Source organism: Tachypleus tridentatus, chromosome 9 (genome assembly GCF_004210375.1).
Source record: "Tachypleus tridentatus isolate NWPU-2018 chromosome 9, ASM421037v1, whole genome shotgun sequence".
Lineage (NCBI taxonomy): Eukaryota > Metazoa > Arthropoda > Merostomata > Xiphosura > Limulidae > Tachypleus > Tachypleus tridentatus.
In genome coordinates, this window is record NC_134833.1 from 29200387 (window position 1) to 29215451 (window position 15065).

General features: G+C 33.2%; 1 protein-coding gene across 5 annotated transcripts in view; it reads right to left on the reverse strand.

Annotated features, from left to right (window-relative positions):
* The window catches only part of LOC143224950 (putative nuclear hormone receptor HR3), a 60674-nt gene that overhangs the window by 4104 nt on the left and 41505 nt on the right, over positions 1-15065 (reverse strand). For 2 of the 5 annotated variants that reach the window (XM_076453474.1, XM_076453472.1), the window contains exons 2-9: positions 10334-10419; positions 8766-8907; positions 8295-8514; positions 7420-7628; positions 6168-6289; positions 5479-5611; positions 4888-4995; positions 4245-4361 (exon numbers count right to left, since the gene is read on the reverse strand). In XM_076453474.1, the coding sequence (XP_076309589.1) occupies positions 4245-4361; positions 4888-4995; positions 5479-5611; positions 6168-6289; positions 7420-7628; positions 8295-8514; positions 8766-8907; positions 10334-10419 (1137 nt within the window). Of the gene's footprint in view, positions 1-4244; positions 4362-4887; positions 4996-5478; positions 5612-6167; positions 6290-7419; positions 7629-8294; positions 8527-8765; positions 8908-10333; positions 10420-11469; positions 11495-15065 lie in introns of those variants that run through there. The other 3 variants (XM_076453473.1, XM_076453470.1, XM_076453475.1) reach the window with 2 other exon arrangements.

Below are 15065 nucleotides of genomic sequence, written 5' to 3' on the forward strand. Positions count from 1 at the left end.
ACCTATTGCACTGTCTCCAGATCATCTATCCTCAGGACTTTGCAGTGTATTCCTCCATTTCCCCTAGTGGAGCATGAGAGTCCTTTCCACTCCTGATTTCCAGTTTCTGGAGTGATGAACAGAGGTTATTCCTGTGCTCATTATTCTGGTCAAGGAGAACAAGGTGAAGCTAGGTGCTCTCCTACCTATAACTCTGGAAGGTTTTTGCAGATGTGTGGTAGGAGCAGCCTATGCAGGAGTCTCCAGTTCAGAAATGACTGTTTACTCTCTGGTTGGGTTGTGTGTATGGCATCTCTTTATGGTCATTTTTGTTACTTTGATGATCATGGAAGAGGGTCCTAAACTCCTCATGATTTTGCATGTAAAAGGTCACTACCTGTGCCATTGGTTGAACTTTGCTTAACCCACATCCTCCTCGTAATTCTGGGGACAGATATAGCCTTGCCTCTCAGGATAGTGAGTTAGTATTTTGGTTTGTAATCCAAGGTCAAGTGATCTCTCTTTACTTCAGGTTGAGTGAGGCATACGTGGCTGTGTAATTCCAAATTTGGTTTGTTACATTATGCATGTCTTCAGATTTGGGGAATGCTTGTCTGTTTGGATGTTGTTTGCCTTTTCTTTATAATTCTGGCTAAGGTTGAGTTCTCTTAATATCATATCACCATAATACAATGATATCACCCTGTGGTCCACATGCCCTAGCCACTACACCTTGGATTTAACTTTTGGTCCTCATCTTCATGGTTGGGTCCTGAACATCTCTTGTAAGCATGTACAATACACTGCAGGCCAAAATCTTAAGGTCAATGAACATAAAGAAAAAAATATGCATTTTGCATTGTTAGACTCAACCACTTATCTGAATAGAGCTTTGAAAGATGAAAGTAAGAAAAGGGAAAATAAAAATAAAAAACTTTTAAGCATTTAATTGGAAAAATGTGAACACAATGAAATTAGCCAAAATACTAGCTGGTCAAAAGTTTAAGACCATACCAAAAAGAAGTCCTAAACAGGGTAGGAAATGCCCAACAAGAGGTCTCAGTAGTGGGTTGCATGGCCGTCACTGTGAATAACTTTAAACATTCACTTTGGCATGGTTGGTATAAGCATTTGCAGAAGGCTGGCTGGAATGTTATTCCAAGTGGCAAAGATGGCTTCACGAAGATCATGCACTGTTTGGAATTGATGTCCATTTCTATAGACTTCCCTTGCCATCCACCCCCAGACATTTTCAATGGGGTTCAGTTTGGTGAACATGCTGGATGGTCCAAAACAATCACGTGTTGTCCTGCTGAAACATCCAGTAATTTCCACACAAGCGAGGGTCTTCAGTCAATAAAGATGCTCTCTCCAACATGCTAATGTAGCCAGCTACTGTTTGATGCTCCTGTATAACCTGAAGCTCCATTATTCCATGGAAGGAGAAAGCACCCCAAATCATGATGGAACCTCCTCCCGTGTCATGTAGAAAATGTTGCCGGTGAGATATCTTCATCATGCCAGTAACACTGGAAGCCATCTGGACCATCCAGGATAAATTTTTTCTCATCAGAGAACAAAACCATCTTCCACTTTTCTATGTCCTATGTTTGGTGCCTTTCAGCAAAGTTTAACCGAGCTGTTTTGTGGTGTGGAAGGAGGCGTGGCCTTTGAACACGTTTACATTTTTTGAAGCCTCTCTCTCGTAGATGCCGTCTTATTGTTCTTGAGCTGCATTCTGCATCCGTAAGGGCCTTAATCTGGTTCGATGATTGGCTGGTGTCTTGCTGGACAACCCATCGAATCCTCCTGCTTAAAGCTGGTCAAATGTTCATGGGCTGATCACTTGAAATTCTCGTTTCGTATCCCACAGGGTCTTTCAAGAAATTTGCAACAGCAGTATTACTATGCCCAATCTCACCAGTGATGGCACGTTGAGAGAGACCTTGCTTTTGCAGCTTGACAATTCTGCCACGTTTAAACTCTGTCAACTTTTTAGCCTTTGCCATATTTTTACCCAATGTAACACAGGAGATGTCAGTGGGAAATGTTGACAATGCTAATGCTTGAACACAAATGACTAAATTTTGTTACGTGTTTTCTGATTAACACTTTGTTTCAGTATGGTCATAAACTTTTGACCAGCTAGTGTTTAGGCTAATTTCAGAGTGTTCACATTTTTCCTATTAAATGCTTAAAAGTTTTTTATTTTATTACCTTTTCTTATTTTCATCTTTCGAAGCTCCACTCAAATAAGTGGGTAAGTGTAACTATGCAAAATGCATATTTTTTCTTTATGTTCATTGGCCTTAAGATTTTGGCCAGCGGTGTATTTCTAAACCAGATGCATCTGTAATTGCTGGAAGAACCATGTTTGGAAGAGATGCCTTTCTTTGTATGTTTCTTCTTGTAACGTTACAGTTTTGACATAGTAACTGGTTGCCCTTTACTGCCCATGATTTTCAATTTCACATTATCAAGCAAAGGGCATACCTGTTCCAGAAGTAGTGCAGACTCAACTAAAGTACCATAATGTATCTCATTTTGCATTTATATTTCTTTACACAGATGCATTATGTGTATTTTGACCTCACCAGTCCCTCCACCATGTCAATGTGGGATTCTAGGTCAGTGTGGCAGGAGATAAAAGCATTTCAGAAGTTTGTATCTTCCAATACCAAAAATGTATTTCTGATAATACCTACCTCCATGCACTATATCCCACACTGCCTTCCCATGATGACTGGGTTTTGGGTGCCATTATTTTGTCAGTTTGGAAAAAGTGAATAACCATCAATAATGGGCAATTTGTATATGGATCTAGTAAAGAAGGTACAGGTGGAGACAGAGGCACAAGATTAAAACTGTTATTGGCAATATAGTAGGACAAAATGACTGGAACATGTGAGATCTAATTAATATCAATGCTTAGATTGACAGAGAAGTTTTCATCAGGATAAAGCTAAAGTGTGAAGAGGAGGCAAGTATTATCAAAATTACATTTTTGTTACAGGAAAAGTTAAACTTGTACAAGAACATGAGAAGACTGTGAACTAAAAACAGTATGCTTATTGCAAGAATAATGGGAAGTTTATTTTAAGGTGCAGAGGTAGAAATGTGGCAAATCCATAGTGGTTAGAAACTGAACATGTCATCAACCAATTAGACAAGACCATCAAAATGTATAATTGAATGATATACAGCTGATACTCTGTGTTCAGTAGCTTGGTTTTTAAGGGATACAAGCAAAAGTACCATCCCCAATGACGGGTAAAGTTTATGTTAATCTATCAAGTTAAGTTATTTTATGGACTTTAAAATGGTCAGTTTTGCACTCTTGGTTTCACTCTGAGTCATAGCTTTGAACTAATTATACTGCCCACCATTAAAAAGTAACTGTAGAGCATTTCAGCAATTCTAAGAGTCATTAAACAATAACAAACCATAAAATCCACATTTTTATTCTTATGTCACATTTTGAAATGTGAATGATAGTATAATTATTTCTTAACAATTTAGTGTAGAATATTTTGCTTAAAAAATATAAATTTGGTCTCAACATTATTCATGTCTGTTTTTCCATTATTTCAGAAGTGAATGTTGAGCTTTACCTGCATGTGCAGCAGCGTTTCAAACAAAAAAACAGGCAAACACTTGTACAGAACCACAGTTTGTAATACGTGTAAGATATTTCATTTACCTGATGGTTATACCAATTAGTGTATTAGCCATATCAGGTATTAGCAGTATAAAATGTTTTACAAATAATGATAAATAAAAACAATCTCTCAATATGCAAATTAATAAAGTAATATTTTGGTCCCCAACATGTTAAGCAAAATGATTTCTCAATATATCATGCAGTTTAAAACTTAAATAAATACTAAATGGGTTTGTTTCTTAAGGCTGTGCTAGTGTTGTAAAACAGCAAATTGTGAGAGGTAACTTAACTATCAGCAAAAGTGAACAATGACAGATTATATATACACTATGAATTAATAAAATGAACTGAAATATTTATCACATAACAGTAAGACACGTGAAGATACTTTTAATTACACAACAAAGATTTATATGACAAATTCATTTTTGCCAGTCAGCTGCAGACTGTTTGCCTATCTTATACTACTCAGTTCTTTGTATTCTATTACAGACAAAAGTTTAATTATTTGACATTAAGTGGAATAAAAACAAACGATTCATATTTTGTTCATGCTTCTTTTTCAGCTTTCATGAAATGCTTACAAACATGATTTCTAACTTACCAGGAGAAAGCAAAACGAATGCAGAAAACAGGGCTAGTTCTGTTTCGGTCAACTTGAGCTCTGCTATACTCTTTGCAAAGTCAAAACTAGTGCTGACAAGCTTCATTTCAGTTGTATCTATTTGTAGATTGAGAAATTGTTGAAAGAACTATTATAGTTTTCCATCTGAGCTATTTGTGATACATAGTTTTTAACCAACAAAAATTTGTGGATGTATTAAAGTATATGTTTTTGCATAATGTTTTGAGAGATCAACTATGTGATAATATGCTAATAGGCATCTATGGGTTAAAATCTATGATAGAAGTTGCATTTTAATAAATGATAAACAGCAGAAAAATTCTTGTTTATTTTAAATGTACAAAATCAAATTAAAGTCATAATAATATAGCCTATTTTTTCGTAATCAGTTGAAAATGTGTATGGTTGCAGTTTGAACATATTTTCTATTGCTAAAGCACACACATAAAATAAGACAGAATCAGTGGTTATGAAAATTTTTAAATTTAAATTTCAATACTTTGTATCTGACAGCTGGTAATGAATTTCATAATTTTTACACTGGTTACACATATGTGCATACTTAAATAAATATAGATGCATATATATAAACACACACAAAGAAATCCTGTTTTCCACTCACCAGATGTCATGAATGATTCCACAGATAAGAGGTTCTCTCCATATAAAACTGAACCAGTATTTAAGTCAAAATACCTACTCATCCTCAACAAAACGAGTTCAAAACTTCCTGTAAAATAAAAGAATGGCTGATATAACAGTTTAACTGGTATTTTAAAATCTGTATTATTTTTCATTATTTTTAATAACAAATTATCATATTTTCTCAAATGGCTCAACTGTTTTCAATACATATGAAACTTGTTAGAAATACTCTTCAACTTGTTCTTAATATCAACAGGTAAAGTAGTTTATATGCAGCAGTGTCTGATAGTCACATTGTGATGTTGTATAGATAAGTTTCTAGAGTGTGTGTAGAACAGTGTATTTACAAACAACTATTTTTTGTCACTAATATTATGTGACAACCTTCCTCAGCTAACCCTAACTGTGACATATAAAAGTTATGTGAATTATGATATTTTTGTGTTTTTCATAAATCTGGTATTCCATAAATTTCAATTATCATTAATATTGTTGTCATTTTTATTTATGGGCATGATGAGTCAGAAACAATTAAATCATGAACATCCTCCCATACTTATTGACTTACCAGCTTTCAGCAACACAATCTGATCATCTTGAGATAGTTTCATAAAACCTGGAACCATCTTGGCAAACTCTATAATCTGCTGGACAATTGCTGTTAATCTTTGTGCACAGTCCAACCACAGTTCATCCTGTACCTGAAAAATATATAACTACACTATGACTGAACATCTGTAACACTTGATACACATCTCATAATGAAATTTAAAATCACTATAAGATTGTAAAAAACACTTATTTAAAAATATCCAATTATAAAAAAAATTTACACATAGACATAAAGAGAGGTCTGTAACTCCTGGTACACATCTACTAATGAAATTTACAACCTAGTATGAGTTTACAAAAACATTTTACATTTAAAATATCCAATTATAGAAAAGGAGCTAAATATTATACTTTACAAAAATAGTAAAAACAATATATAGTCAACAATAACAGAGAAAGTGTATATCATTAAACACAGAAGACATCTCAGCTAGTTATGTACATCATGAAGTATGAAATTAGTTACTGAAACATTAAACTGAGTGATTTGTCATAATTACTGGTTGAAACATCAAATAAGATAAGCCACTTCTTAAAAGTTACAAAATATTTGCAAAAGCTTTTTAATTATAAAGAACAACAAAAGAAACTTTACTTGTATATTATTTTCCCTATAATATATAAGTAATTAATGAGATCACTTGCCATGTTTTTATAATATAAAAGCAGTGAGATATCTTGGGGTTTTCTCATAAGGTCTATAATCTGCTCTGTGGTATACAAACAAGTACGGTTGTGTGCATTAGCAATAGTCTTGGCTAGTAAATCTGTAACAAAACAAAGATATTTACAAAGTTATGCATAACTATAGTGTGAAAATGCACTGTGTATAAGAGCTTATAATTTAAGTCTTAAAATTATTGAGAAGTTTTACAAACATTAAGTAAGCAACTCAAATATTAATTGGAATTTTAGTTCAGATGATAGAACCTGAAAATTGAAAAACAGTAAGAAGTTCTAATTAGAAATAAAAACTAATTTATTTTTTGACACAACTGATGTGAATGGGAGTTGTTAGAAAAAATAAGATTGTATTTTCCATACTCTAGATATGAATAAATTACAGCTATTATGTTAATTATCCAATCAGTGTTAGTAGTATTAAGCAACAAGTGACATTATTATTAATTAAAATCCTATGAATATACTCCATGAATAATGAGTAAACTTGGATGTTGTATAGAATCATCAGTGTATACCAGAAGAAAAAAAGTAAAATATCTTCCTGCAATATAATACCATAAGGTGGTATACTTGTCTGTGTTACTGAGAAGTTCTAGTGGACAGCTTCTCACCATCTTGCATATAATCTTAACCTAACACCCATGACATCTATCATTTCAAGGATAGCCTACACAATATACATTTCCAAACAACTGATGTTCATAAAGCAGCTGTTTGCAATTGCATTTAGAACACAACATCTATATTTTACAATGCAAATAAGATGAAGTTGACAGAATAACAGAGAAAATGCATCATCCCAGTAGTACTTAATTTTAGAAATGATGTCTGGGTGGTTTCATATGAAAGTTGTAAGGTTTATATTGTTCACCTGTATGCATGCTGAGTTGTGAATTCACTAATGTGTGAGTTTTGAAACTACATGAACATTTTGTACAATATAGAGTTGTATATGTTTCAACAACTGTAATATCAGTAAACAGTTTTCTTTAAAAATACTATATCTGACACTATTGTCCCAGTTTTTCTTTTAGCAAAACCACTTATGCAATAGCTTTAAATTCTTAGTGCTTGTTTATTTTAAAATATTGTTTATTACATGAAATCAAAATGGTTTTATGTCTTCCTTTGGTTACACAGATCATATTGTGGTTAATTTTAGTGTTTAGGTTTAAAAAGTCAAGTGTGCTTGTTACTTTCTGCTTCAACCAACCTAAATGGGAATTGTTTGATATCGTAGTGGTCTGGACTGTGGTTGTGAGGAGTCTATTGGTATCTGGTAAAGAATTTTCTAACTGCTGTCGTTGATCAAAAGTTGTACTGTCTACAAAATCTGTTCCAGCCAAGTCAAAAGTCATGGCTTGAGGAGTATAAATATACCCATTTGGTGTAAAGGTACTGTGGTCTCCATTATAAGCATACCTAGCAAAAAAAACAAGACCCATTAAGAATAAAAAGTACAGTAAACAAGACAGCACTCATTACCACAAGCTAACTGAACTATTAATAACACTGATAATACATGCACATGCAGTAACAACTTTCTTCACAAACTGTTTCAATAATTCTCATTATTTATTAGGCCTAAAGAGGCATTTTGACTGTAAAAAGTATAAACAAAAAACCAAGTTTTAAGTGAAACTTCAAAACATTATACTTTGTGTTCTCATTTGACACCTCAGTTGTTTTTTATTTTCCTTGTTTTTCTTTGCTATAAAATTTTATATAGTTTAAAGTGATACTTTTTACCTTCATAACTTAATATGTGGCATTAAATTGTATTATAAGATATATATATTTACACACGTACAAGCTAGGGTTAAGTTTATTATGAAGTTGAAAAACGTACAATGATCAGAAAAATTAACATATCAAATAATAGGTGAAATTTTTATAGTGTTATTTTTTTGGAAATTTGTGGAAATATATAAACTACCACCACAAGGCAACATTATTATTTTTGCCATAACACTAAGTTTTATAATTAAAATATTTTACATGTTCAATAAGCTGCAGAAAGTATGACGAGAACATTATAACATGTAATTACTTGTACGTTAATTTAATGTTTCTTTTGCAAATTCCTACCCTCCATTGATGTAGGGTAGATGCTGATTGGATGAGGACGGCTGCTGCTGGTCAAAGACGGAACTATCTGGCGATGTCTCTGTGGTTTGTGGCGGTGCTGGGTGATGTTGTGGAGGTCCTTGTTGTTGAGACTGAGGACGGACTAGTTGGGCTCTGTGAAATCTAACTTCATCTTCTACCTTTTCCCTCTGTTTTTTGGACATTCTTCCAAACTTCACAGCTAGATGAAACACTTTATGTGTTACAGTAAACTTCAATGATAATCAAACGAAACAAGAAAATCCAAGTAGGAAAGAATTAAAGATTGTTATCAAATAATATTGATACAGATAATAAAACATAACTATTTTCTTTTTATTTAATGTATATGTCTAATTTGAACAGAATGTAACTACTAATACCTACTCAAAAGTAAAAATTTATCCAATATTCTTACTCACTGTGGAGTACACAAAGAAATCAGTTTCTTACCATCTCTTGACATCCCTAGAGCTAAACACTTCTGCAGTCTACAGTACTGGCATCTGTTTCTATTCACCCGGTCTACAACACAGTTTTTTTGCCTGGGACATTGGTAGTTCACCACACTCGATTGACTTCTTCTGAAGAAGCCCTTAATATTCATGCATATAACTTTTTATTCGAGCATACAAAATACTTCTCAATTTCAATTTCAAAATATTATAACTTTTTTTTGTAACATTATATGTGTCTAGATAGTTTTACTGAAAGATAGACAATAGTTCAATCTTCAGTTGAAGGAATAGTTAATATATTGGGTTGAGGAATAATTCGTGAGCGTTTTTTCAAGTTAAAAATAATATATTCATAAATAAAACGCTTTCGCAAAATATTTCATGTCATTTGGTAGATAATATTTTGCTCTAATAGATGGTGTGTTTGATTTTCATATGTCTTTAATTTTTGCTTTCATTTTCAGCTCATTAAATGGAATGTCAAGTGGACAAAATCGAGCATTTTCGACACCATCTGCTTTTCGCATTTAATTTCTTGCAATTTCGTTTAAAACAATGCATACTATATACCTAGGTATTACATGAAATAAAGTATCATAATAAATGTTTTGGGTGTAATGTGTTCATGCATTGAAGTATTGTATAGTCTTGCATGTAATGCTTGAATGAAATTATTTAAAAACGCTCACGAATTATTCCTCAACCTAATAATATAAAGAATGATAACACTATGTAACAACGTTTTTACTTTTTACTTCTTCCTGGGCAGAAAGTGTCATTTCCCAATTGCTTATGCATAAAGTAAATGGAAAAGACCAATTTTTCTCTTCAAATTTGCTTTTGTGACCTGGAAGCGTATTTGTTTGTTTGTTTGTTTGTTTTGAATTTCGCACAAAGCTACTCGAGGGCTATATGTGCTAGCCGTCCCTAATTTAGCAGTGTAAGACCAGAGGGAAGGCAGCTAGTCATCACCACCCACCGCCAACTCTTGGGCTACTCTTTTACCAACGAATAGTGGGATTGACCGTCACATTATAACGCTCCCACGGCTGAAAGGGCGAGCATGTTTGGCGCGATGGGGATGCGAACCCGCGACCCTCAGATTACGAGTCGCACGCTTTAACGCGCTTGGCCATGCCGGGCCCTGGAAGCGTATAACGAAAATATGATGAAATAATATATTTGGGGTCTGATATGTGAAAGTGATTTACATTACAGTCGCAAATCTCAAAAACACTACTCACTTCTAAACATTTTTGTATAATAAGGGAATTATGGCCATTTTCTGTACTTATACAACACAGCAATTAAGAAGTAACACATATTATCCAGGAACAAAATTTGTGTTACATAGTGTAACTTGCTCGATCCACTTAAGTTTAGTGATATAATTTCAAAAACAATAATTTACTATAACAGAAAATATACACAACTTCGAGTTATGTTTGATACACTTTTGAGATGGACCAATGAAGGCTTAAAAGGCACCTTGGGAGACACGCCCTTTGTTTCTTCGTGTTTTTTTTTGTGTTTTTTACTTAAATAAAACCAGTTTATACTTACCTTACAACCTTCGCACGTGATCACACCATAATGTACTCCCGATGATTTGTCCCCACATACTTTACACGGTATGATCTCTATCTGTGCTGTAAAAAAAAAAAATCACTAACATGAAAAATGCGAAATCTTGCAACAACAACAAAAAATAAAAGAAAAAAAGACGAAACTAAATGATGATATTGAAGTATCTATTATTTATTTAACTTTTATAAATCACTCTTAATAGTACATTTTAAGATACCTGCTCATTTTAAAGAAGAAAATAAGTATCTTTCATTCTAAGGCGTTTGAATTTGAATAAACATTTTAATTTGAGCTTTCAATATGTTAGAAAATAATTTATTGTGTGCTGTCACAGAAAAAGCGCGGTAAATCTTTGCTATTGTTCAGAATTTACATGTGGCTTTATAATTAACTCAGCATATTCATGTGGCATCTGATAATTCACTAAAATATCTCTTCATATAAAGGCTTCTAACAAAAACTGATCTCAAAAACAGCAAATACTCTAGGTCATGACAAAGCCAGCATCTATTAGACCTAGTATTCCTTATTATTGGCTTGAAGCGACATTCACCTAGAGGAATTCGCTCTGGTGTTTCGAGTTTATTTTACACCAAATGTTTAAAAAAAAAGTAGAGTAGGGGAACACTGAGTCTTATTCGTGATAGATGACGCATGAGCTCTGTATTTCTTTACAAAATTATCATCGCACTGCAACATGTTGTCTAGTTTTAGGCAAACATCTTCCATTAAACTTGCATTTGTAGGATTTTTTATGGTTCTTACAGTTTCATTTCTGATAGCTTTATTTGTATTATGAAATATATATATGCCATTTAATATCAAACTTCAGAACATTTCACAATCTCGAACAGTGAAATTAGTCATTTTTATGAACATCGTTTCCATATCAGTTTTTGATTTAAAAAAACGATCTTGGTTTATATGTTTTTAACAGATTATTATAAAACATGGCAATATGTTTTCTTCCCTTTTTTAAGGTAAATATTTTCTAAAAGTTCAAGTCTAATTTTGAGTTGAACGTTTAAAATAGGAAAAAAAGTTGTCAAGTAATAAAGTAGGTTACACCAACAGACATCATTTTATCTTTGCTTTAAGTGAAAGTAACTTACGTATTTTTGTTGATTATAGAGATCCAAGATTAGTACTGAAAACAAGAAAGCAGCATCGCTATATATATATATAATTATTTAGTCGCTATTTATTTGATTAAATTACCAGTTTGCAAGTAGGTCACTTATTCCACGACTACGTGTAATAAGAAGTGTATCTGTAGTCGACTCATGAAGTAGGCCTTCACTGTACCTTTGTCCAACTGGTTTCTTGCAGCAGGTTTTGACAGTCAGTACGTGTGAAAAAGTTATGACCATTTTAAGCAAATTCTAGCTTATGCCTGCGGCAGTACTGAAGTATCACGGAATAAAGAATATGTGTTAAGACTCTGACAAAAATTAAATGTAACCGTAAAAAACTAATAATAATAAAATAAAAACGGAATTGTTAATGCATTTACAGTTACAAATGGAATGAAGAAATCAAGACATGTATGGAACTGACTCTGATACACAAAGACAAAAAGAAAACAACAATAAATAAAAATACGAACACTACATTCCAGGAGTGTTATGTTTAAATTGGATATCCTTAAAGGCTGCAACTCTATAAAGAAATTCAGCTCAATTACAAAACACGAAAATCGAGAACTTTCGCTAAGTCCTTACTTGATTTCAAGTTAACAGAAATTTATTAAATATGCAATAATAACTAAAAGAAACATCATGTACACAGAGACCTCTTATAAATCCATTAAACCGCTTCATAAAAAATATGCCGAAAACAAACATGAGCCACTTTGACTTATTTAAGATTTATATCCTCATTAAGTATTTATATTGAAATACATTTTATAATACGATATATATTTGCTGACACACTATACTATTGCAACATTATTTTAAACAATATCACGCATCATATAACATGAGTAATACAACTAACATTGTGACGTCATTGTTTCTCGGAGCAGAGGCAAACAGAACACGGGGTCAAAAAACCCTGAGATACGTGGCGTAACAGCTAGGAGACCCGGTAAGAAACGATATACTAGTAGCATGTTATTTATAGACAAACACAGGCAAGCTACATTTTGAAAAGCACTTCCGCAATTATAGCCGAGAGCCGAGCACCAAAGCGCAGCAGTCGCTTAATTTGCTTCCAAACTGTAAAATATGTCATTCAGTCCATGATAAATGGAGTTGCAGTTAATACCTGAAACAACAATTGAATTATAATACAAGAGTTTTTCTTTACAATGTTATAATAATTGCAATTTCGTTCAGTTTACTTTTTACAGCAGTGAACATTAACTCATTTATGTTGTTTGTTGAATAATAACTTCGTGTTATTACAGGACTTAGCCGCCCACTTTGCGACTAACTTCATTACACACCCTTCAACACTTATTAATACTGAGCCCTCATTTCCGTGTGTACAGGCTTAGCAATATATATATATATATATATATATTCTGCTTTTGTTCGTTCCAGGGGATAAAGGGGAGGATCGCAGTCTGTTAGACCATCAATTATCATACACGCAAGCCAGTACAGCTACTTCTAGCTCTAACTAGCTTTCGGGAAAAGTACGTTTGTGGTCATAGAGCAGAAACACGAGATCATTGATGTATTCGTTTTGTTTTGTTGGTTGCCAGGCGAGTCTTCAACTTCAGTACTTACAAACGCGTATTTAACATATTCGAAAACGCATTTGGTTTTACACTTTGAAGCACATCACTTAAAAACCTGGTAAAAAATATTGTGACTACGTACAATAAAACTTCAGTTACTGAATCATAGATGATTAGGTTGATTTTTTTTCAAGAAAAGCTCCTACGTACACTAGTTATTCTTGTAATTATATTTTTTATTAATATAGTAAATAAAAATAAACATCCAGATGAAGCATTTGCTTTGAAAGTGTGTGACTAGTGTATAACAATAGTTCTATTGTAGGATACTGTTGCAAGGAAAGTAAGTCATTATTTTCAGCGTGCACCTGGCGTTTCAAACATTGCGTTACTGTATATCATAGTACTAATGTGTTGACTCTAGCATATAAAGTATAAAATGTAATACGGTTAGGAAAGTTAACTATTTTAAACAATGAGAGACAGTATATGAAAATATTTTACTGCTTTGTTTATCGATATATTTACACAATCACGTTGTGTATATATATATATATATATATAAAGAGAGAAGAGAGAAACACATACATACTGACCGTAAGAAGAGCTTTTAAATAAGGAAAACTATATGTATTTATATGTAGAATCATACACGGACTTTTCTCTACGTTAAAATACTCGTTTATTTGCGAGCTTTCAGCTTTTCTCACAGCAGCCTTCATCAGGCTAAGGTAAGAAAGGCTGAAAGCTCTCAAATCAGAAGAAAGTATTTTAAGTCCGTGTATGATTCTATATATTGATTTACCTACGTTATGAGTTTTAAATAACACCTATAAAGATTTTTAGCTGTAATATGCAATCATGTTATAACGTATTTAACACTCGATACAATATCATGAGCGATTTTTGGTTGCGTATAACTGACATATTTTTACCTGTAGATATCATTGTAGCTGTTAACACCAGATTAAAAGTACGCTTATTTCATACTTTAATGAACTAATCAGATGCGACAAATAATTCTAACGTGTATGTTGAAAAATTCACTAAATAGCTGAGAGCTTGAATTGCTCCATGGGATACTTGACAAGGCCCTACCTAACCTTTACGTAGGTTATGGATGTGAGGAGTGTGAAAAACAACAGTATAATGTATTTATATTCTAAACCGTTTTAACAGCGAAATCTTTATACTTTCGGCGTTTCTTTTTTTAAAGTAAATCAGAGGGCATGTTTTAACATTAATTATTGTCTCATTTATCTCTGTCTCTCGAACTTTCATTTAGAATGTTTACTATTTTGTACGCTGTTGTTTTATGATAATGACACACGTTTTTCTACCTTTTTTTAATACTGTGTTAAAATATAAAAGTTATGGAAATATGTATTATAAAAACACAAAGATGAAGTGTTTTTGAAATGCTTTTCTCAAACAGGTCTCTGTTTCAAAACGAATGCTTCTATTTGAAATATATTATGGTAAGTTTGTTTACAATTAAACAGAAAACTACAAAACGGGCTATCTGTTCTCTGCCCACTACGGGTATCGAAACCCGTTTCTATCGTTGTAAGTCCAAAGAGAGGCCGCTGTGCCACTGGGAGTGAGAGTGTTTTGGGTATTTTATCTAGACGTAACAAAGTTCAACTGTGTAATCAACAAAAATAATTCCATGTTTTATTTAGACGATCACCTAGAAGTAGGAACAGTTAACTACAGAACTGAATAACTTGTATGTGTAATAAGCAACAAAGACAGGTGTGTCACCTGGACGTTACAATAAGTATTGTTGTTTTTTAATTTCGCGCAAAGCTACACGAGAGCTATCTGCGCTAGTCGTCCCTAATTTAGCAGTGTAAGATTAGAGGGAAGGCAACTAGTCATCACCACCCACTGCCAACTTTTGGGCTAATCTTTGGGTGGGATTGACCGTCATATTATAGCGCCCCCACAGCTGAAAGGGCGAGCATGTTTGGTGTGACGGGGATTCGAACCCGGGACTCTCAAATTACGAGTCGAACGCCT